The following is a 23,521-nucleotide window of genomic DNA, read 5'->3' on the forward strand; positions in this document are numbered from 1 at the left end:
ACCCTCATATTAAGTGAGTAGTTAAGATTTAGGGTCTTTTTCTTGATGTGTATTATGCAGGATTCTGAGACGGCCCTCAGATTTCCCCCTCCTGGAGTTCATGTTCTGTGGTATCTCTTCCTGTTGGATAAGGATGGGACCTATGAATCGATTGGATGTCACTGCTGTGATTAGGTTACACTATATGATAAAGGTAAAGGGAATTCTCTGGTGGGATTAATGTTGCAAATCAGTTGACTTTGAGTTAATCACAAGGGATTATCCTGGGTGGTCCTGATGTAATTAGGTGAGCCATTAATTGAGACCGGGGCCTTCTCAGGTTAGATTTGAAGCAGCAAATGTTCTCTTGTTGGTCTTGAAGAAGCAATTGCCATCTTATAGAGAGGACAACACGAAAGGCACACTAAGGAGCTTGTTAGAACAACACCTGGCTGACAGCCACCAGTAGAGCAGGGACCTGTTTCACAGCTGCAAGGAGCAAGATTCTGCTAAGAACCAGTGAATTTAGAATAGGACCTCAGGTGAGAACACAGCCCCAGCCAACACCTTGATTTCGCTCTGTTAGTCCCTGAGATGCTCCATTGTCCAGATTCCTGGAAACTGTGAGATGAGAAATTTGTATAGTCGTAAACTACTAAATTTATAGTAATTTTTCACATATCGATAGAAAACTAATACACTGGACTAAGAAAATATTTGAACCCATCATTTTCTTTTTTACACAAGAAAAAAAAAAGTCCCCCACTCCCTTAAAAGTTTATTATTTCACCTGGAAGCTGTTTTGATTCTATCCCGTATCTTCAAAGTCATTGTTTACTCTCATCTCTAATGAACATTTAACTATGCCAGACTATAGAAGATAATCTTGTGTCTCTTCTATGTCTCTCTTTATCTCTGAAGCTGGTGCTTGCTTTGGCAGCACATATGCTAAGTATCTCTGAAGCTTTATCTAAAAGAGTTGTCTACTGTTGCTTTCTGAAATTTACCTTCTGTCATTCACTGCAAACTAGCTAAGGTACTAGTTTCACTGTCATTCACTGCAAACTAGCCTACAGGTACATTATTACCATGTTGGTTTGTAATATTCTTGCTAATGAGTCTAGCAGACATTTTCCAGTTCTTCATCATCCTTGACCACTCAGTAGCATTAATGCATTCATTTTTCAGAACAGTTCTTGTGGCTTTCATCACATTTTACTTCTCATTTTCTGATTTCATCCTTGGCTACTTTTTTTTTTTCTTTAGCATTAATTGTTGGTATTATTCCAGCTCCATCCTCTACCTTCTCCTTTTGTCAGTTTAGATAGTATCCCTGAACCGTCGCATTTACTCCCTTTATTTCAATTGCCATATATATGCTGATGATCAGTCTATGGACCAGATCTTTTTTCTTTGCTTCAAACCTGTGTGTCCAGTTGTCTACAGGATGCCTCTAATTGAATGGCTTAGGCATCCTTAATGCAATGTACATAAGGTTCAATTCACATTTATGTCCCAGATTTAGTCTTTTCCTACTGATCCTATCGTAGTGAATACCATCTTCCTGGTTACCCAATTTAAGGGATTTGATATTATCTTAGCTCTGCTGTTGGGCTTCTCCCTTTCCCCTATCTCCACATTTATTCATTTACCACATTCTGCTAGTCTCACTATGCCCGATCTATGTCCACTTTTAAGTGTTTAGAAGACACCAGTATCTCTTTCTATATTCTGCAATATCCTCAAAGTCAGTTTCTTTTTTCAATCTAATTAATCTGTTTCTCTGCATCGCACCTGACATCATCTTTATAATGCACACACGTGACTGTGTCACTTTCCTGCTTAAAACTTGAATGACCTCTTTTCTTCCGGGTAGAATCCCAAACTCTTGAACAGAGCACACAATCTTTTCATCATCCTCCCATCCTTACTTTTACAACCCCCTCCCCCACTGCTGTCCACGACCTTTTCTGCTGTCCAGCTCCTTGCCTCCAGGTCTTCTGATTGCATCTCCTCTGCCAGGGAACTTCCATGTCCACCTCACTTCTCTCAGTTGGCCCACTTACTACTTACACTGAGGCTGAAGAAGTCTGCTCTGATCTATATACCTGCATTAGGTGCTTGTCTTTTATACCTCATTGCACTGTGTCCTTAGATTTCAAACTCTGTAATGGTTGAGTGACTTTTCTACTCTTTCAGACAATGACTTTCCTTAGGTCAGGCCTGTTTCCTTTTCATGATTGAAACCTCTAATTCTAACATGGTGCCTAACACAGCAAAAATATTTTAGGAAAAGATTATTGATCATCCAAACATTCCTAACTTTTATCATATCTTTAAAATGTACTAGTAAGTATATAATATTACCTGTATCAGTGAATTTCTTATTTTGATAATAAATATCCCATAAAAACTACATAACAAATTTTTACTCATATAATATTTCCTAAAAATGAAATTATATAAGCACATTTAAAAAAATAAGGAATATTTCCTTCATAGTCTGTTTATATGTCAACTCAGTTCCTGTGTTTTTTGTTTTATTAAAGCAAAGTTAGTACTTTATTCAGAATAGTACTGGAAGTCCTAACCATAGCAATCAGATAAGAAAAATAAACAGGAGTCATCTTGGTAAAGAAGAAGTTAAACTATAAATGTTTGCAGATGGTATGATACTGTACAGAGAAAATCCTAAAGACTCCCCAAAAATGTTACCAGAACTGATAAATGAATTTGGTAAAGTTGCAGGATACAAAATTAATATGCAGAAATCAGTAGCATATCTATACACTAAAAATGAAGTAGCAGAAAGAGAAATTACACCGTTTGTAATTGCATCAAAAAGAATAAAATACCTAGAAATAAACTTAAAGAGATGAAAGACCTTGACTCTGCAAACTATAAAACACTAATGAAAGAAGTTGAAGATAATGAAAACACATGGAATGCTCATGGATTGGAAGCATTAATATTGTTAAAATGTCCATAGTACCCAAAAGAATCTACAGATTCGGTGCAATCCCTATTTAAATGCCAATAACATTTTTCACAGAACTAAAATAACACTAAAATTTGTATGAAATCACAAAAGACCTCAAATAGCCAAAGCAATCTTGAGAAAGAAAAACAAAGCTGGACTATCACAATTCCAAATTTCAGGATATACTACAAAGCTGTGTTAATCAAAACATTATGGCACTGGCACACACAAAAAATATAGATAGATGGATAGATAGATAGATAGATAGATAGATCAATGGAATAGAATTGGGAGCCCAGAAATAAATCTACACTTACACACTTACATGGTCAATTAATCTATGACAAAGGAGACAAGAATATACAATGAGGAAAAGATAGTCTCTTTAATAAATGGTGCTGGGAAAATGAGGTAGCTACTAAAAGAATGAAACTACCACCTTTTAAAGACTGCACACACACACTTTAAAAACCAAAAAAACCCCAAAAAACCTCAAAATGGATTAAAGACCTAAATGTGAAACTTGAAAGTAAAAATCCTAGTAAATTCTCTGATACCAACCATTGCAACATTTTCCTAGACATGTCTCCTGAGGCAAGGGAAAGAAAAGCAAAACCAGACTATTGGGACTACATCAAAATAAAAAGCTTTTGCATAGCAGAGGAAATTATCAACAAAACAAAAAGGCAGAAAGGCAATCTACTGGATGGGAGAAGGCATTTCAAATGATATATCCAATACAGGGTTAATATCCAAAATATATAAAGAACATATACAATTCATCACCAAAAAACCAATCCAATTAAAAACTGGACAGAGGACTTGAATAGATATTTTTCCACAAAAGACATAGAGATGCCAACAGACACATGGAAAGATTCTCAACATCACTAATCATCAGGGAAATCAAAACCACAATGAGGGGCGCCTGGGTGGCTCAGTCAGTTAAGTGTCCAACTCTTGATCTCAGCTCAGGCCTTCATCTCAGTGTTGCTTGAGTTCAAGCCCTACTTAAAAACAAACGAACAGGGGCACCTGGGTGGCTCAGTGGTTGAGCATCTGCCTTTGGCTCAGGGCATGACCCCTGGGTCTTGGGATCAAGTCCCACATCGGGCTCCCCGCAGGGAGCCTGCTTCTCCCTCTGCCTGTGTCTCTGCCTCTCTCTCATGAATAAATAAAATCCTTTTTTTTTTTAAAGACTGCATGTATGCTAGCATATAGAAAGGATATAATTGAAGTAATTATCTAGATTTTTAAAGTTTATTTATTTATGTATTTAAGTAACCTCTACACCCAGTGTGGACCTGGAACTCAAGACTCTGGGATCAAGAGTCCCATGCTCTTCCAACTGAGCCACCCAGGCATGCCTAGATTGTTAAAGTCAAACAAAACAATGAGGGAAACCTTTTTAAATTTGAATTAAAATGGCAAAATTTCTATTTATACATTTTACTTTTCAATTGTACATTTTTTTTGGAAAAAATACTGTATTTTCTTAGTCATCTAAACTTGAAATCCCAAGCCAGTTTTGAGTTTCCTCTCCCACGCCTCCTGCTTATCTGAGCACCTAAACTTATATCCAACCTGTTACCGAGTTCAATAGTTTCTATCTCAATGTCTCAAAATGAATCCATCTGATTCTTCCTTGGCTTTCTCTTCCTCTATCTTCTCGATATGGCTCTTTTTTTTTTTTTTTTAAAGATTTTATTTATTTATTCATGATAGTCACAGAGAGAGAGAGAGGCAGAGACACAGGCAGAGGGAGAAGCAGGCTCCATGCACCGGGAGCCCGATGTGGGATTCGATCCCGGGTCTCCAGGATCGCGCCCTGGGCCAAAGGCAGGCGCCAAACCGCTGCGCCACCCAGGGATCCCGATATGGCTCTTTTGTAGTAACTTCCTCACTAGCCTTCTCCTCACACATAATCCATCATATAGAGAGACTAGTGATGCCATTTATTTACTGCAATGCAAAGATTTTCCATCGTTGAGTCATGAAAAGAGTCCTCAAGCTTACTAGCCACAACCCGTGTAACGTGGCCTCCTACTCTTTCATTAGCTGTCCCTCCACTTCCTTATTTGAACCTGACAGGAAACCAAACCCACACAGTTCAGCCAAACCCCATCCTATGCTTTCCAACCTTTATATTTTTGTTGTAGTGTCTGCTAATTCTTTTCAATGTTCTTATCCGTCTTTCTAAACTCTGGCACAAGCATCTTATGAAAAAGCATCTACTCCACAAGCAGTTCTTGGTCTCCCAACCCAAAGACACCCGTTCTTTGAATCACTTTAACGTTCTCTATCCTCTTACATCACTTATCTTAAAATAGATATTGGTAGGGTTATCTTATTAACAACCCTCTCCTCCCGCCCCAGGCACTAGGTCACAATGATCCTGAGACAATAGTTTCTTTTTTTTTTTTAATAGTTTCTTTTCATAATTTCATCCCCCACAGAGCCTAAGTTGGCACCTTAGAACTGTATTTACTATTTTTTTTTTTTGTGGAAACAGAATTGAATTTTCATTTATTGACATACATTTGAAGAAAGTATTCCATTTATAAAATGAAGTAGAGTATTGAAATGAAGTAGAAGTAAAGAGCTGTTTAGTCAGGATCAAGTATGTTAAGAAAATTTAGTGCTCAGCTTAGGAGTTCTATTTTAGCTAGATTCATTTTTCTCTTTTAACTTCTCTTCATTTTTGCTATATATGTCTTCATGTAGATATAGCAATAACTATTTCTCTTCCCTGATGTCAAAGAATTCTTCCTCTATTTGATTTTCCCTAGGGTTAAGCAGAATGACTTAGAATAAACCAAATTTGACTTGAATCCTTACACATTTCTGAAAATGTCAAAGTTTTAAATTGCACACCTCTGTATAGGATTTGTGAAATCTTGACTTCCAGATTCTGCTTTGAGCAACAAAACACACCATGCTTAAAATCGAGCTCATTTGAAGAACACTGAAAGTAAACTCTCAAAGAAATATTACTCAGAATATCACTTCCTCTCAGACATATCTCAATATGCTCAACATAACCATCTGCAAACTTCTAAGCCAAGTGAATGAGTGGAATTGATATCAGCCAGTGACTTCTCTAAGGGGGGAAAGGTGACAGCATGAATGGAGGATAAATGCTCTATTATCTCTGTATGTTTGTGGGGTACTTTCAGCAGCTGCACTTACAGGAAGTCATTTCATTAATGGCTTTTTCTGGCAGATATTTCCATAAAATACTAACCTGGATACATTTAATCTTTACATTTTTGGGAGAAAGCTGCTTAATTTGGAGCATGTTCACTTCTGTTGAAATGTTGCTGTTGAAAGCTGCATGCAGATCTTTTGAGAGGCCACATGCTTGAGTCTCTATTTTTAAATTTTCATGACAGCTTTTACACTCTCCTGAGCATGCAGGATCTAAGTTTCTACTGAAGCATGTAATTACCAGCAATGACTTAGCACCTGCCATGTGGTGCCAAGTAATGGCAAGTGGAAGCAATGTCAATAAGAGAAAATTGGCAAGCTGGAGATAGCCAAGTGAGATACTCAGAGACTCACATACTCTGGCAAACATTTCTACTTTTGCTAGTAGCACAAAAGAACTTTATTCACAAGGAAGTTTATGTAATCTTCAGCTTGCCTACATCAGAGAAAATAAAAGGGCTGCTTTATTGTTTAGAATGAAGACATGGCTTCATTCATGAGTTGTGTCCTACTTTTCCAAAACTATTTCCCACCTTCCCTGTCATTTTATGTTGCCTCTAGTACTTGGCTTGCTCCTTTGGATTAGGATAATACCTATAGAAATCAACTCTCAAAACATCTAGCTATGACACGGAAACCCTAGGAATGGGGTTGAAGATGAACCAGTAAGTTAGTCTTCAAGATGTACAGGACTCACCTAAGGGGGTTATTAAAATGGCAAGTTCCTAGGCTAATTCCTCAGAGATTCAGATTCAATAGATCTGGAATAGAGCCCAGAAATCTGAATTTTTTTTTCCTGAAGCACTAAGTCCATGGACTAGACGACAGGAAAGGCACTGCTCTAACTTGAAAAAAAAAATCAGCTTCTTTCTACTCAAAATGTGATCTGTGGACCAGCAGGAATGTCACCTGGGAGCACGATAGAATCGCAAAATCAGTGGCCCCACCCCACTTATGGGATGAGAATTTGGATTTTGACAAGATGTCCAGGTACCCCGTATTCCCATTCAAGTGTGAGAAGCCCTGCTTTCACAAACACTTCGGATTTGGTTACAGGTGCATAGTGAATTAAATTAGCTATCATTCTGAAGGACAGTAGGACCCAGAAGAGGATCCTTTGGGTGGAAGGGTGGGCTCCCACAATTGGGTCGTCAGGTGGGAACATGGTGGCAGGAGGCTTGAGGCATCTTGGGAACAAGCTGAGGATCGAGCTGGCTATGAAGATAAGCAGGGCAGATCTCACAATGATCCAAGCACTTTTCCATCTAATATTGAAAAGCACTCAACTATATTGCTTATTCTTTAGTTAAAAATATTCTATGTAATTCATGTATATTTTGGATGTTGTTGTGATAAATTATTATAGTCTGGTCATTATGCTGTAATGTTTGATGGCTAGGACAGACGGATGCTTTCTGAGGCCTTCTTTTTTTGAAGTTTGTACAGATTGACACATAGTTGCTGAATAATTCAGGGTGGAAATATCTGATATTCTTTAGGTAGCCGTGATCTTTAGGCCTGTCCACAGATGCATTTTGCCGGTGTCAAATGATCTCAATTAAGATTAAAGTTTCAAGCAAATCATCGAAGCTATGTTCTCTGAATGAGTCTTGAATCTTGGTGAAATGAATTCAGCTATTTTAAGCATCTATAAAGCAGAATAAATTATATGATAATAAATTAAATCACATAACCTAATGAATGTACTTCTTGTCACTTAGCGAGATAACTATTACAAGCTAAATACTAAAAGCTGTGTGTTTAATTGATAAAAGCACATTTACTGCATTAGAAATACATAAAGTTACCCTGCAATGTCACTGACACATAGAGTTCTGTCTCATTAATTCCAGAGACCCTGGGCAAGTTTTACGGTAATTTTGATACATTAAATTTCTTGGTGTTTTAATTTGGATTTTGTAATCTTTTTTTTTTTGCCCAATAATTATTAACCTCACAAATGCTAGATTTGTAATTAATTGGTATTTAATTAGTATATAACCAGTAAAGTTATAATCTCTAAATGAAGTTTTATTTCATTTAAAATAATTGCTCATTTTAATTTAAATTTTTTTTCACAGTAGTAGTGAGAGTTTTTATGCATGGCATAATGAACTTGGTCATTCTTCCTAACTGAACAAGCAAGTAATCTCCTTTCAGGTTTAGTGCAGGGATTTAGGCTTCATTCTTGATGGAAAAGATACTCTGAAGTTTTATTTTCCTTCCAGAAAATAAATCCAAATCACATATTTTCTTCCTTTGGGAACTTAAATAGAATAATTGTTTGGTTTATGACATTATAATTAATGAATAAAAGATAAAAACAGTTGAAAACCAAGAGGTGTAATTCTACTTTCAATGCCCTGATCTAGGCAGTATTCTTATCCCTCAATGAAAAGAGACAGAATCATACATATTTATTTATTTTTTGATGTATCACTCTTTCCTTAATTTCCATAATGAGAAGAATCACCTGTGGTACTTGTTTAAAAATACCACTTCCTGGCGCTCTCTGGGAGATTCTGATTTACTGGGACTGGGATAAACCTTGACATTTGTATTTGTATCAAGGACCTACAAATACAAGTGATTATTTAAATCACCAGAGAATGCTGGGAAACATTGTTTTTATACTAAGACCCAGAAAAAAGGAAATTCAAAATCACTTGTGCCAAAACAAAGTATAGATCTGTGCTCCAAAACTTAGGTGTATGTTAGGAATCCTCTTTTGAAAATCCTGAAGGCCAAGGCACATCCAGACCAATTAGACCGTACTCTCTAAAGTGGGATGCAAGGATCAAAATGAGTCATTTAGGAACTACCTCATAAAGGGTGTACCAAGTCCATAGTTTCAATTATAGAGTCATTGCCTATTCATTGAGACAACATAATACAAAAACACTGAAATAGGAATCTAAAGCAGTGGTTTTAAAATTTGAGCTTCTATCAGAATCACAGGGAAGACTAGTCAACATAGACTGGTTAACTCTACCCAAGAGTTTCTATTAGTAGGTTTTGAATGGAGCCCAAGATCTTGCATCTCTAATAAGTTCTAGGTAAAGCTGATACTATTGACCCAGGAAACACATTTGAGAACCCATGTTCTAGGGAAGGATGAGAGATGTCAAATGAGGGCATGGTGGGACCAAATTAGATGGAGCTCAATCCTGGGGGAAATGTTAATCTGCTAGACTATCTCCTACATGGCATTATAATATAAATAGCTAACTGTAATAGAGTACCTACTATGTGCCAGATGTTCTAAACATTATTTTTATGGTCATTAAAAAATAATAGTCATTTATTTTTAAAAATAATACTACATGACAGATATGCTATAATTATTTCTTTCTTTTTCTTTTCTTTTTTTTTATTCTTTCTTTCTTTCTTTTTTTTTTAAAGGCTCCACATTCGATATGGAGTGGGGCTTTAACTCATGACCCTGAGGTCAAGAGTTGCATGCTCTACTGACTGAGCCAGCCAGGTGCCCCTATCATGGTTTCTATTTTACAGTTGTGGAAGTTGAAGTACAAGGAGGTTAAGTAACTTATTCAAGGCAATGCAGTTAGTAAACTGTAAGAGCTGGAACTGGAATCTAGATGGTCTGGCTCCAGGGTTCACGCAGTTAACCACTGTTGCACTCAGGGAGGTGAAGATGGACAAGATTTGTTCAGACTATAGATGTTTATAGAAGATTTAGAACTCTCTAGCTTTCTCTCTTTCACTATCCCCAAGAGAGAATTCTAGAGAAATATTTTGGGAAACTAAATATCTGGACCAGAAACCAAAGTAAAGGGAAAGAAGGCAGCCAGATCCAGAAACAACTTACATGTATAAGAGTAGGAGGAAGACCAATTTAAGAAGGAGTTTAAAATATTATAACTCTGTTGTGCCTTTCTGTAAGAGTATGGAAATAAAAGACAAACCACTGGGGGTAAATACTACCACTGTAGAAAAAGACATGACATAAATGATGTTCAAGGGCTGAAACATGCATCCACCTCAAAATAACTGTATCTGGAGAGGTTTTGGCTTTCATTAGGCCAGCAAGAATACAGGCGTTGGCAACAGCTATTGCAGTTTCATCTTTATGAATCCGTAAAGGTGATTTTCAGTTAGGAAGATTCCTGCACTTATCAATTTTTTCTTTCAACCATCAAAAATTTATCTACTACGTGTTCAGCATCTAGACACTGAGGATTCAGCAGTGAATAAATTAGAACATGTTCCTGTTGGGACAGCACTTATATCCTAGTAAGGGAAGTGGCTACTTATTTAGTAAATAAAATACTTGTAATAATTTAGATGTTGAGAACATTGTTTTAGAGAAAAAGCAGGATGATGGGGGCATGCAGAGAATATGATAGATGATAACACCATTTGCTCATATAGTCAGGGAAGTCCCTGATAAGCTGATAATGAACAAAAATCTCAAAGAAATGTATTGTGAGGGGAAAGGATAAATGAGACCTTAGAGGCCTAGAACTAGTCACCTGGTTTCACAAAATGAAATGCAGGTGCCCATGTTATGCATAGCTGGGCCCAATGACAATGCATTCCTTTTCGCACCTGAAGAAACCAATGTCCACAGGAAAGAAATCACCCAAACAGGACTGTAGGCTAATTTCCCAAGGACAAGGCTTACCTTCTCTACACCTGGCAAGTGGGCTGCATGGGATTCTTGCCGATATAATTCCTACGGGCTATAAATGGGTGCTAACTGGAAATATATATTTATATATATTACATTATACAGCATATTTTATATAAAATATATTTTATATAATATATATTTATAAAATATATAAAATATATAAAATATATAATGTAATATATTATACAGCATATTTTATATAAAATATATTTTATATAATATATATTTATAAAATGTATAAAATATATAAAATATATAATGTAATATATATAAATTATAGATGTCGATAGGTCTAGATATTCCAGGCTTTGCTTTTGCTTATCCTGGAAGAGAAGGAACTGTAGAGATTGCAGGTCAGTTTTGAATAGAAAATTCTCTATCAACTTGACCTACCAAGATATGTTTCTTTTGATCAACAGAAACGTTTTACTGCTAATGTGCAAGAAAGAGCAAGAAGATACAACATCCCATGAGCATATTACATTCTTTGACTCACTGAGCTGTGTTTTCACTGTAGATTGGAATGGGAAATTAAAACATTTCATGTTTAAAATAGATGGTGGTGGGATTCGAAAAGCTGGTTTAGTCAATTAAATACATTGAATATGAGACGGTACAGTGGGAAATGCACATATATTTCTTTTATTTTGTCTGACTTCATTATCCTGGGACCAGGATCCAATTCGTACATTCCAGGTGAGGAAGGTATCATCGTGTATGACATGCTATCCCAGCCATTAACTTGGGGCATATTCCTAAAGAACTTTGGGGGTAGGTATTAGTTTTGTGCCATAAAATCAAATTAGGGTTAAGTGTGAATGGAATCCCATTGGCAAACTGTAAAGATGGTCTCTGATTTTTTTACCTTTAAAAATCTATGATATCTTCCTGGAAATAGGGCATAGGAGAGACATTGGCGTGTCCGTTCTTATTGTTTGTTTTATGGGTAAGCATTAGATTCCAACCAGAGAACCCCACCATGGTGGGAGGATATGGCTGAAAGCAGGTACTAAATGGAAAGGTGGAAAGAGAGGCACATGGGAAGGGTACCCAAGAAGGGATGCAGTTATACTAGTCCCAAGAGACAGAGTTAGAGTAAGAAAATACCGCTTGTAACGAACCCTCTCGGATCTCATGATGACTAGTGGCTGATGTTGGGAGAAGCCACTTGAATTGCTTTGCGCAGAGAAGAGAAACAGATGCTTGGTGAGTTAAGGGTTCTTCCTAAAAACACTTCGTTATAATGAAAGTCTGTCATATCAACTTGCCAGAAGCTGGCTGGAACTACAGTGTGGCTTACAAATTATAGCTTTCATTTACCACTTTGGGTTTTTTCAAGTATCCTAAGAGAAATACTACCACAAATTGAAAGGGAGAATGTTACCCGAGTCTACATATATTTAAAATGAAGAAAATCACACAGATAAAATTCTCTGACTGCAGTGGAATTAAATTAGCCGTGAATAAAAACAAAATAACCAGGAACCCCCCCACCCCGGCCAAGTACTTGGAGATTAAAATATCCAATGTCAACAATACGTGTGATGGCTTGATCATTACTGGCAGACGCCAGGGGTTGTAAGAGATTTTAGGAGGATTCAGTAACTAGGACAGGCTAGAATGTGGACTCCTATCGTCATGATTAAAACAACCTGCTAACTTCGCTTTCAGGCCAAATTTGAGTAACTCTATTACACTTCCGTCCTATAAACAATCAGAAAAACAGATAAAATATGTGAAACTAATGTCTTCAGACATTGGACTAAGCATAGCACAGCACTGTGATGAAAAAAAAAGGAAGGAAAATAAGATGAACCCTGTGATTGCCCTCTCCCTCTGCCTAGATGCTCTTCGGCTAAGTGCCCGATGTCCGTGTGTGTATGGGAGGGAGGGGTATTGGCTCCTGAGAAGAATATGGTGGGCTTGCTAAGCTAGGCAGACAGAGATTGGAGGTCAGGAAGACTGAGTGGTTGGTAGGTGCATGCAGAGTCCTGGAGATGAACGTAGAGAAGATTCTCTTCGAAACTGTTGCCGGACACCCATCTGGGCATCCGCAAGTGAACGTGCGTGAGGCCAGCCAGAAATTCTTGGATGCTTGTAATTTGAATCATTTCTCAAAGTATACGAGGCTGAAAGATGTGTAAGGTCTGAGTAGGTTGAAGACCCCTAAGAATATCTGGGGTGTTTAATTAAGATCCTGGAAGAGTCGAACTTCACTAGTAGACCCAGAGTAAAGGATACACACCTGACTAATCCCGACAAAGCTTAAAGACAAGGCTCAAAAGGATAAAGCTGACCCACAACTTAACTATCCTCCACAAAGTTTAACATTCTTTACAGAAAAACAGCAAAACCCAGAATAAAGATAAGAATCAGAAACAGTCAAGCCAGAAAGCAGTGGAATAACATTTTGAAAGTGTTGGTGAAATAAAACAAAACAAAATACATTGTTAACCTAGAAATCTCTATCCACTGAAAACATCCTTAATAAAGGATAAAGGCAAAATAAAAATATTTTCAGACCAGTGAAAGGTGAAAGATTTTAATTCCAGAAGACCTGAATGAGAAAGTTAAAGGAAATTCCTCAGGCAAGAGAAAATGGTGCCAAATGGATACTCAGATTTATAAAAAGGAATAAAGAGTGCCAGAAGTTGTGAATATGTGGGTAATTAAAAAAAAACATATTTCTCTATATTAAAAAATTCTTTAAAATATAATTCACTTTTAGATTGCCTGGGTGGCTCAGTCAGTTAAGCATCTGTCTTCGGCTCAGGTCATGACCCTGGGATCTTGGGACTGCGCCCCTCAGCGGGGAGCCTGCTTCTCCCTGCTTCTCTGTCCCCCTCTGCCCCTCCCCCTGCTTGTGCTTTCTCTCTCTCAAAAATAAAAAAAAAACTTTCAAAAGAATATGTCACTTTTTAGTGAAGTTATAACAGTGATAATCCTTGAAAGCAACCACAGAGTTGGAGAAAATACTTGCTATCCCCAAGAGAAATTCTAGGGTACTTGAGGAGTCTTTACTTTCTTTGGTGCTCTGCAGTTTGAACTATACTTTTGCTACAGGTATATGATCATAGGGAGGGGTTTATAATCAAATGTGAGGATATCTGTGTTATTGGCATTTTTATTATTTGAGTCTTTAAGTATTTGTATAGTCCAGACTTTTTTTTTTTTTTTTTTCTTTTCTGTAAAGAGCCAGATAGTAGTATTTTAGATTTTGAGCACCATGCATTTTTGGTAATGACTATTCAAATCTGTCATGTGCTGTCATAGGCAGTATGTAAATGAATGGGCAGAGCCAGATTTGGCCTATGGCTAATTGTTTGCCAATCCCTGGATCTCATTGTCTATCCTGTGATGAATTTTATTAGGCACAAGAGTTGGATATGGTGGAGCCGAGAAATCAAAGAGGGAGTTCATTTCTTTTAAGGAGTCCATAGGTATTTTATATTCCATATCTTATATTTACATCTTCTGAAGTCACTGAGGACTCTAAAGCTGTTTTTTATTGTTTCAACTGACTTTTCCATTCATGGTAGCTGCTTTCATCGTTTATTCGGTAGGTTGTGATTGCGATTGTGAACTGCACTTGATTTGTAGGAATTTGGGGCCTGGATTGAAGGTGCATTTTCAGAGGATTTGTATTTGTTTCTTCTGGTCACCAAGGTGTGTGAAGGATCTATGACCATTTAAATTTTTCAGTTTGAGGTTTTCCCAACTGTGATACTAGTGAACCCTAGGGTAAGAATAGATTTACGATGGTAAATATCCAGGGAGGATTTTATTAGTAGTGTTTTTGTGGTTATCATCATCTTCGCCATCATCATCATCATCAATCTCTTCCATCCAGAGCCCTGACCAATATTGGTAAGTTACTTACCATTTCTCTTTATTGCTCAATGGAGTTTTTCTGGGCACCCTTTCTCTAAGTGGACTCAAGTTCAGGAGCTCCATTTTGCAAGGGACCTCAAGGGACTTCAAACCTAGTCCCCTATTCTTCATGCAGCTTCTAATCTCCACATTTTCCAAATAACTATCGTTAATTTGTTGAGTGTATCCATCTATCCCATTCTTATGCCTGTCTATCACTTGGTTCTGAACTTAAATTTGGAATATCAATACAATTTATTAGGCTGCCTATAGATCCGACGCTTTTAAAATTATGAACCCCCTCATAATAAAAATGTTCTTGTGTCATACACACACACCCACACAATTATATATGATGCACATGTACTCTGGAGACAATCTGTGGCTTTCTTAGAATCAAGCTTTAAGGATTTCTGTTAATTATTAAATTATTTAAAGTTTGAGTGAGCTGTTTTGATTAAAATCAAATTCAAAATTAAATTGCATTACAGTAATTGTAATTTTTGAGTGTTGAATAGAAGACTTGATATATAAATGGGATCTTGTGGGTATGTTGGGGTGGGAGAAAATATGAAGAACGATTAGAGGCTTTCCACTTATAAATGGAAGTGGCATTATTGGCAATAAGCAAAGTACTCTGGTTGCTTTGATAATTATGTGGTGGTGTTTCCTGCTCTAGATGAGTTGATGGTTTGAAGGAACAATGATCAAGGGAAGGTTAATGTAGTTCCTTTATCCATTCTTTTTTGTTTATTGAAGTCTAGGAAATTTTTGCTTTAACAGTGTGTTCTTTGGGATATACAGAAATGAAGTAAGGGCTTCATGAGCATCCTAAGTCAAAAGATAAATATTTTCACTGAATCCATAGGTTCAATAGAATAGTTAGGATTGTATATTAGAGTGTCTACAAGCATTTTATCTATTAAGTGTTTTGTCGAGGCTCATATCAATATACACTTTTTAAGTGACATTAATTAGAGTAGCATTTTAAAATGTCTTGGTAATGGATTTTTAAAGAACAGTATTATGGTTAAATGAATCGACAACGGCCTGGGTTCAAGTTAGTGACACAGGTTTCTTTATAGAATAATTTTTTAGAAACTTTAAAATGCAAATGGGCTACCGTGAGTCCCTAAAATGAGGTATAACAAGCTGCATTTTGTACTCCCATTTAAACATGAAATCCTTTTCTCTTGGTGCTTCTCCTGGGACAATAGGTTTAAGACTTATCTGTCTCCCTTTATACTACTTTTCTTTCTATTGAAATATGAAAGAAAATTTACACATGTTCATGTCATGAATATTTATTCTTCTTTATTAAATATATAGACATTTAAATAATTAGCACTTAAAATGGAAACTATGAACATAAGAGTAAGTTGGTTTTTCGTATAAATCTAAATTATCAGGATGACTAATATAATAAGCAGAATCTGTCAAATCAGACCTGCTCATTACGATTCATCCCAAGTCTCTCAAGACAATTTATGCGTGGCAGACACGAGGACCAAAATGCTCACTGCCAAATCCCCCACATGCCTAGAAATGCTCTTGCCTAAAACTTACGTGTTAAGTGTAAAACATGTTTTCCTTTAGGAGTTGGATTGACTAAGTGAAACCTGAAGTTTAAGATGCTAATAACAAATGTTAACACCGTGTCTCCTGCAGTAACGATGTGTCATTTATTACCTACGAAGAAAACTCATAATTACATTTAATAAAACTCAATAATGAAACCTTAAGTACTATCTTACAGATTTTATTATTATTTTTTATTTATTCATGAGAGACACAGAGAGAGAGAGGCAGAGACACAGGCAGAGGGAGAAGCAGGCTCCCTGCGGGAAGCTGGACGTGGGACTCGATCCCGGGACCCCGGGTCACACCGTGGGCAGAAGGCAGGCGCTCAGCCTCTGAGCCCCCCGGGCGCCCCTGATCTTGCATATTTTAAAACACATTACTAAAGTCTTTGAAAATACTGCATCTCCTGCGCTGAGCGCCCCGCAGCCTCCAGGGGTGTGACTATCCCTTGGTTTATGGCCTTACCCCTATCACTATCTGGGAAGTTTCAAGCACCTCTTCGCTGTCGAGCGGGTTCGTGCAGTGGCTCGACCAGAGCATGCTTCACCCCCATCGCATCACAGCCGGTAAAAAACAAATTTAGTTTTGAAAACAAAACTAAGGCACGCGGTGGGGGGAGCTCAGCTTCCCCCTGCCTCCAGGTCCTGCTGAGGAGGGGGGTCCTGGCTCTCCTCCCTTGCCCAAAGCCCCATGGAGCCCCCCCGTACTCTGTCGTTCAGGACTCATGGGTGGGGGGGCTCAGCCTGGCCTGGCGGTTTGCCGCCTTCCCTTATTTACTGGGGAGCGGGCCACCCCGCGGAGGGCACTGTGGCTCTAACGGGGGAAATGAAAACAACCCGAGGACAGTCTTCTTTGCAGAATTTTGGCTTCATCTCCTTCTTGGCTTTACTTCAGCTGCCTCTGGGCTCCTGTCTTTGGCTCCTCGCGAGGAAGACAGTCACTTGTGTTCCTTCCGTTGGCCGACTGGCTGTCAACCCGCAATCTTCAGGGCCCCGACCTGAGGTTCGTGGCCTGCACCCGCCTCTCGCCCCAGTGACAGTAACCGTGTCTCTTTGCTATTTCTCTTCTCCTTAAATGTGTCCCACGACACACATTCGCGCAGCCAGGGCATCTATGTAGTTTCACCTTAAACTTTTGTGTATTATCTAAGGAATGGCTTTGGTAAACTCAGGAAGTTAGGACTCCACGGTAGACAATGGCCTGGAAGGTCCACGTGAAAGTATTTTAACCTATATATTTAATAAACATATAAATATAATGTATAATCACGTCCCACACAATTTTCTTCTGTGTTTTGCAGTATCCAGATACATAGAGATGTCTAGAGTATGGGTTTAAAAAATAATCACGTGTTGGGGCGCCCGAGTGGCTCAGTGGGTTAAGTGTCTGACTCTTGATTTCAGCTCAGGTCATGATCCCAGGGTCATGAGATCGAGCCCTGTGTAGGGTGCCCCACTGGGTGTGGAACCTGTTTGTGATTCTCTCTCTTCCTCTGCCCCTTGCCCCTTATTTATTTAAATGAATAAATCTTTTAAAAAACTATGTTGGTCTAGCATCTTTACTTAACAATTTAAATTTGTAAACAAAAGAGCTTAAAAAGGCTATTATATTTTTTTCTGTTAATTTTTTTACTTTATTAAGAATAATACCAGAACACATGTGTTTAGTTGTTCTTTTTTTTTTTAATTTTCATTTATTTATGATAGTCACACACAGAGAGAGAGAGAGAGAGAGAGGCAGAGACACAGGCAGAGGGAGAAGCAGGCTCCATGCACTGGGAGCCCGACGTGGGATTCGATCCCGGGTCTCCAGGATCGCGCCCTGGGCCAAAGGCAGGCGCTAAACTGCTGAGCCACCCAGGGATCCCTAGTTGTTCTTTTTGTAATGCAGTGGTATCCCCCAAATCTGTAAGTAACATACTTAAGATGTGTGGTCACCCTCCAGTGACTTCACATTAATAGCTAACAAAATTATTATTCAATTTTCTGTTACAACTGAGAAATCAGTGTATAAAAGTGCAGAAGTGAGTATTTCCTTATGGTACGTTACTGTGTGCATCTTTTGAAAATGAAGTCTATGCCCAGATATGAATTCTTATAAAGAATTAAAAAAGTCACATGACTATTCCAGCAACCATAAAAAGTGCGTTTTTTATAGAAAATCATCATTAAGTTCTGACCAGTGTTTTAAATAAATTTTATGTAACTAAAACCCAACCCCACCAACCGAAATCACATTGGTGATAACAGAAGGGAAGAGTGGCAAACTATATTATGGGCATCAACTCCAGGAAGGTCAAGGTACCAACCTTGGATTAATACGAGGAGGGCTTCATAACTTAAGAGACTCGAAAACACGCAAGTTGCCTGACGGTCCTAACTGTGATGAAAATCATCCACTGAAGTGGGTATTATTGTAAATCTTTGTCTACATGACAGATTTACATCTCCTTACCTCCATAAAATTCACCGTTAATGGCACAACACCTATTAAGCTGAGATATTTCTAGGTGTAGTACGTCATGGTATTTTCCTGTATAGTTTACATTATTCTTGGCATTTCACTGCCTGTCTCATGAGATGGCTGAGAAGGAAAATATAGTAACTTGCACTCACTTCTCAAAGACAAAATGCCACATCTTACCAGGGGAAACAGAAAGTGAAAAGCAAATACTGAGCACAACAAGGCTGAAAAATGTGGCACCTGAGAAATCTGGAGACTTTCGGGGGAAGACAATTTTGTTTTGTGTAACGCAATTTTAATACATTACCCAATTCCCAGTTTGGGGGGCTTTTTCAAAAAGGGACAAATAAACATTTGCAAAAGCTCATTGTTTGAGCTGGACGTAGACAGGTCGGAAAATATGAGCTTTGACATAAAACCCCGTCTCCGGGCTTAAGCTTCCACCAGTGCTTGTGCAGGGAGGCCCCGGGGCCTCAAAAACACTTGGGGAACCTGCGGCCGCACTTTCTTACAACACAGGCCAAGCAGGCTTTGGGTAACGCGGGCGATTAAAAGGTCCCGGCTGTCCCGTGAGATGCGCCAGGGCGCTGAGGGCGCGGGGCCTGATGCCCCAGGCCCGCCCACCCGCGGCCGCAGCGCAACCCGCCGGCCCCTTTTTCTCTCTTAGGAGAAACAGTTAAACAGTTACAAGCCTGCTCTTAACTTCGGACGCGTTGTTGGGAAGGTCTGGGCCGTCAGGTAAGGCAGAAAATTCTATAAACCGATACCCCTGGATTGTTTGCAGCCCGAAGGGGAGGTTTCAACCCCGACTGCAGCCTTACGCCTCTGCGGGGGGCCGGTGGTGTTTCCTCAGGCGGAGCCTGGCGTTGGAGCCGCGCAGGTGCACGTCACAGTGCATGTCGCAGGTGCACGTCGCAGTGCACGTCACAGTGCATGTCGCAGGTGCACGTCGGTGCCGCGCCTCTCGGGCGGCCCTTGGCGGGCCCAGTCCCGGGGGCAGGTGTTCTTCCGAGAACCTTCTCCCGACGCCAGGTGAGGAGCCAGGGTGGCTTCCCGCGGCGCTAGCTCTGGGGAGGGCCGTGGAGCGGAAGGCCTCGCCGTCGCCGGGCGCCTTTCCTCCGTGGAGCCGAGAAACCGGAGGATGGACTCCTCGGGATTCTGAGCGAATGGTCGGCAGGAGCGCTTGTCCTCCTCCTGGGGCTCGCACGGAGCGCCGCTGGGTCCCCCGGCTTCTCGCCTGGCGTGGGGGAGAGGGGCTCCCGGCCCAGGGTAAGGGGGACCTCGGGGGGGAGGAAGGGAGGGGGGCTCGGGGCCCGGGAGAGGGGAGCTCGGGGATGGGGGGGCTCGGGGCCCGGGGGGAGGGGAGCTCGGGGCCCAGGGGGTGGACCTTGGAGCCCGGGGGGCTTAGGGGGCGCTCGGGGCCCAGGGGAAGGGGGGGAAGGGGGGGACCTCGGGGGCGGGGTTGGGGAGGAAGGGAGGGGGGCTCGGGGCCCTGGCCCGGGGTGGGCTTAGGGGGCGCTCGGGGCCCAGGGGAACGGCTGGCCTCGGTGGGGGGCCCGGGGCCGGGATGCGCTGCGGTCTGCGCGCCGCTGCGTGACGGCGGTGGGGATGGCGGGGCCGCCTCGCCTGGCAGCGCCTGCGGAGACCACGGTGGGGCAGGGTCGGCGCGTCCGCGGCCTCCGGAGGCGTTTCCTGCAGAGCGTGGGGCGCGCACGGTGCCGCGGCCCTGACACCCGTCCCCGGCCTCCCGTGCACCGAGCGAGGAGGCGCCGGCGCGGCCGCCCGACGGTCCCTGGGAACCCAGCCTCTAGCCGGAGCCCAAGGTCAACGAGGTCGTCGGAAGGGACGGAGGGCGCCCCGGGCCCCGCGAGGACGGCCGTCGGGGGGCGGCCGCTGGGCGGGGGGAGCCCCGGGCGGCGCCGACCGCGGGGCCGCCCCTGAACACGGACACCCGCGGGGCGACGGGCCCCAGCGCGGCTCGCGGGGGTCACTCGGCCACACCACCCGCCCGACAGGTGCCCCCGGGCCTGCCGCCGCCCGGCTGCCCGAGGACGAACTAAGGATGAGAGCGTCTGAACGAAGCTGCCGGCCCTCTGGAGCCCAGGGGCCAAGGCGGGGCATCCCCCCCCCCCGCTCCCCCTCCGCCGCCTGCACCCCCGCTGCCCTCGCCCTCCCCGCACCCCCCGCCCGCCCCCTGCACCCCGCGCTGCCCTCGCCCTCCCCGCACCCCCCGCCCGCCCCCGCACCCCCCACTGCCCCCGCCCTCCCCACACCCCCCGCTGCCCTCGCCCTCCCCGCACCCCCCGCTCTCCCCACACCCCCCGCTGCCCTCGTCCTCCCCGCACCCCCCGCCCGCCCCCTGCACCCCGCGCTGCCCTCGCCCTCCCCACACCCCCCGCTGCCCTCGCCCTCCCCGCACCCCCCGCCCGCCCCCGCACCCCCCGCTGCCCCCGCCCTCCCCACACCCCCCGCTGCCCTCGTCCTCCCCGCACCCCCCGCCCGCCCCCTGCACCCCGCGCTGCCCTCGCCCTCCCCGCACCCCCGCTGCCCCCGCCCTCCCCGCACCCCCCGCTGCCCCCGCCCTCCCCGCACCCCCCGCTGCCCCCGCCCTCCCCGCACCCCCCGCTGCCCCCGCCCTCCCCGCACCCCGCGCTGCCCTCGCCCTCCCCGCACCCCCCGCCCGCCCCCGCACCCCCCGCTGCCCCCGCCCTCCCCACACCCCCCGCTGCCCTCGTCCTCCCCGCACCCCCCGCCCGCCCCCTGCACCCCGCGCTGCCCTCGCCCTCCCCGCACCCCCCGCTGCCCCCGCCCTCCCCGCACCCCCCGCTGCCCCTGCCCTCCCCGCACCCCCCGCTGCCCCCGCCCTCCCCGCACCCCCCGCTGCCCTCGCCCTCCCCGCACCCCCCGCCCGCCCCCTGCACCCCGCGCTGCCCTCGCCCTCCCCGCACCCCCCGCTGCCCCCGCCCTCCCCGCACCCCCCGCTGCCCCCGCCCTCCCCGCACCCCCCGCTGCCCCCGCCCTCCCCGCACCCCCCGCTGCCCCCGCCCTCCCCGCACCCCGCGCTGCCCTCGCCCTCCCCACACCCCCCGCCCGCCCCCGCACCCCCCGCTGCCCCCGCCCTCCCCGCACCCCCCGCTGCCCCCGCCCTCCCCGCACCCCCCGCTGCCCCCGCCCTCCCCGCACCCCCCGCTGCCCCCGCCCTCCCCGCACCCCCCGCTGCCCCCGCCCTCCCCGCACCCCGCGCTGCCCTCGCCCTCCCCGCACCCCCCGCCCGCCCCCGCACCCCCCGCTGCCCCCGCCCTCCCCACACCCCCCGCTGCCCTCGTCCTCCCCGCACCCCCCGCCCGCCCCCTGCACCCCGCGCTGCCCTCGCCCTCCCCGCACCCCCCGCTGCCCCCGCCCTCCCCGCACCCCCCGCTGCCCCTGCCCTCCCCGCACCCCCCGCTGCCCCCGCCCTCCCCGCACCCCCCGCTGCCCTCGCCCTCCCCGCACCCCCCGCCCGCCCCCTGCACCCCGCGCTGCCCTCGCCCTCCCCGCACCCCCCGCTGCCCCCGCCCTCCCCGCACCCCCCGCTGCCCCCGCCCTCCCCGCACCCCCCGCTGCCCCCGCCCTCCCCGCACCCCCCGCTGCCCCCGCCCTCCCCGCACCCCGCGCTGCCCTCGCCCTCCCCACACCCCCCGCCCGCCCCCGCACCCCCCGCTGCCCCCGCCCTCCCCGCACCCCCCGCTGCCCCCGCCCTCCCCGCACCCCCCGCTGCCCTCGCCCTCCCCGCACCCCCCGCCCCGCCCCCTGCACCCCGCGCTGCCCTCGCCCTCCCCGCACCCCCCGCTGCCCCCGCCCTCCCCGCACCCCCCGCTGCCCCGCCCTCCCCGCACCCCCCGCTGCCCCCGCCCTCCCCGCACCCCCCGCTGCCCCCGCCCTCCCCGCACCCCGCGCTGCCCTCGCCCTCCCCACACCCCCCGCCCGCCCCCGCACCCCCCGCTGCCCCCGCCCTCCCCGCACCCCCCGCTGCCCCCGCCCTCCCCGCACCCCCCGCTGCCCTCGCCCTCCCCGCACCCCCCGCCCGCCCCCTGCACCCCGCGCTGCCCTCGCCCTCCCCGCACCCCCCGCTGCCCCCGCCCTCCCCGCACCCCCCGCTGCCCCCGCCCTCCCCGCACCCCCCGCTGCCCCCGCCCTCCCCGCACCCCCCGCTGCCCCCGCCCTCCCCGCACCCCCCGCTGCCCCCGCCCTCCCCGCACCCCGCGCTGCCCTCGCCCTCCCCGCACCCCCCGCCCGCCCCCGCACCCCCCGCTGCCCCCGCCCTCCCCGCACCCGCCCCCCCGCTGCCCTCGCCCGCCCCCCCCCCACTCGCCCCCCGCACCCCCCGCTGCACTCGCCGCCGCTGTCTGGCGGCAGAACTGCTGAGTTTCTCCAAGATGAGAAATTACGTTTGCATAGCAGAAAACACAAATTTAAGTTAGAAATATGTTGGAAAATGTCATTTCCTTTGCAACCCAAACAAATTAAGAGGAAGGGAAATATCACTTAGTAGCATTCAGAGCTTGTTGTGAAATTTTGAAAGACTTAGGGAAATTTGGCCAAACCTGAAATGTTGCTTGGCATTCATGCCCCGGGATGGGTATTTTAGGAGTTCCAATCAAACTTGTGGACAGATATATATTGAGAACGTGTTAGCACATTGCTGTTTCTGTTTCTTATTTTAAGTATTGTCCTGTGAACTAAGGATTTGTCCCACATATAACCTGTTCAAGTGACTATGTGTAATGTAGGTGAAAAATGTGTACTTA

The 23,521-nt window shown here is 45.2% G+C and overlaps 1 protein-coding gene and 1 long non-coding RNA gene across 2 annotated transcripts in view; both read left to right on the top strand.

The window, feature by feature from the left end:
* LOC112640860 (uncharacterized) overlaps positions 1-17,823 on the top strand; it is a 32,560-nt gene extending 14,737 nt beyond the window's left edge. Inside the window, exons 2-3 of the long non-coding RNA XR_003124305.3 lie at positions 61-193; positions 16,287-17,823. This is a non-coding gene — a long non-coding RNA (uncharacterized LOC112640860). The remainder of the gene's footprint in view (positions 1-60; positions 194-16,286) is intronic.
* A 3,853-nt stretch (positions 17,824-21,676) lies between these two features.
* LOC125754226 (uncharacterized) lies at positions 21,677-23,456 on the top strand (the record flags this gene model as incomplete). The annotated part of the gene is given in 4 exon segments (XM_049105242.1): positions 21,677-21,835; positions 21,837-22,017; positions 22,260-23,014; positions 23,439-23,456. Coding segments are annotated over 4 exon segments (1,113 nt in total), but the record flags the coding sequence as incomplete, so codon positions are not given.
* Positions 23,457-23,521: the final 65 nt, after the last annotated feature.

The sequence above is a fragment of the Canis lupus genome, chromosome 33, assembly GCF_003254725.2.
Source record: "Canis lupus dingo isolate Sandy chromosome 33, ASM325472v2, whole genome shotgun sequence".
Classification (NCBI taxonomy): domain Eukaryota; kingdom Metazoa; phylum Chordata; class Mammalia; order Carnivora; family Canidae; genus Canis; species Canis lupus.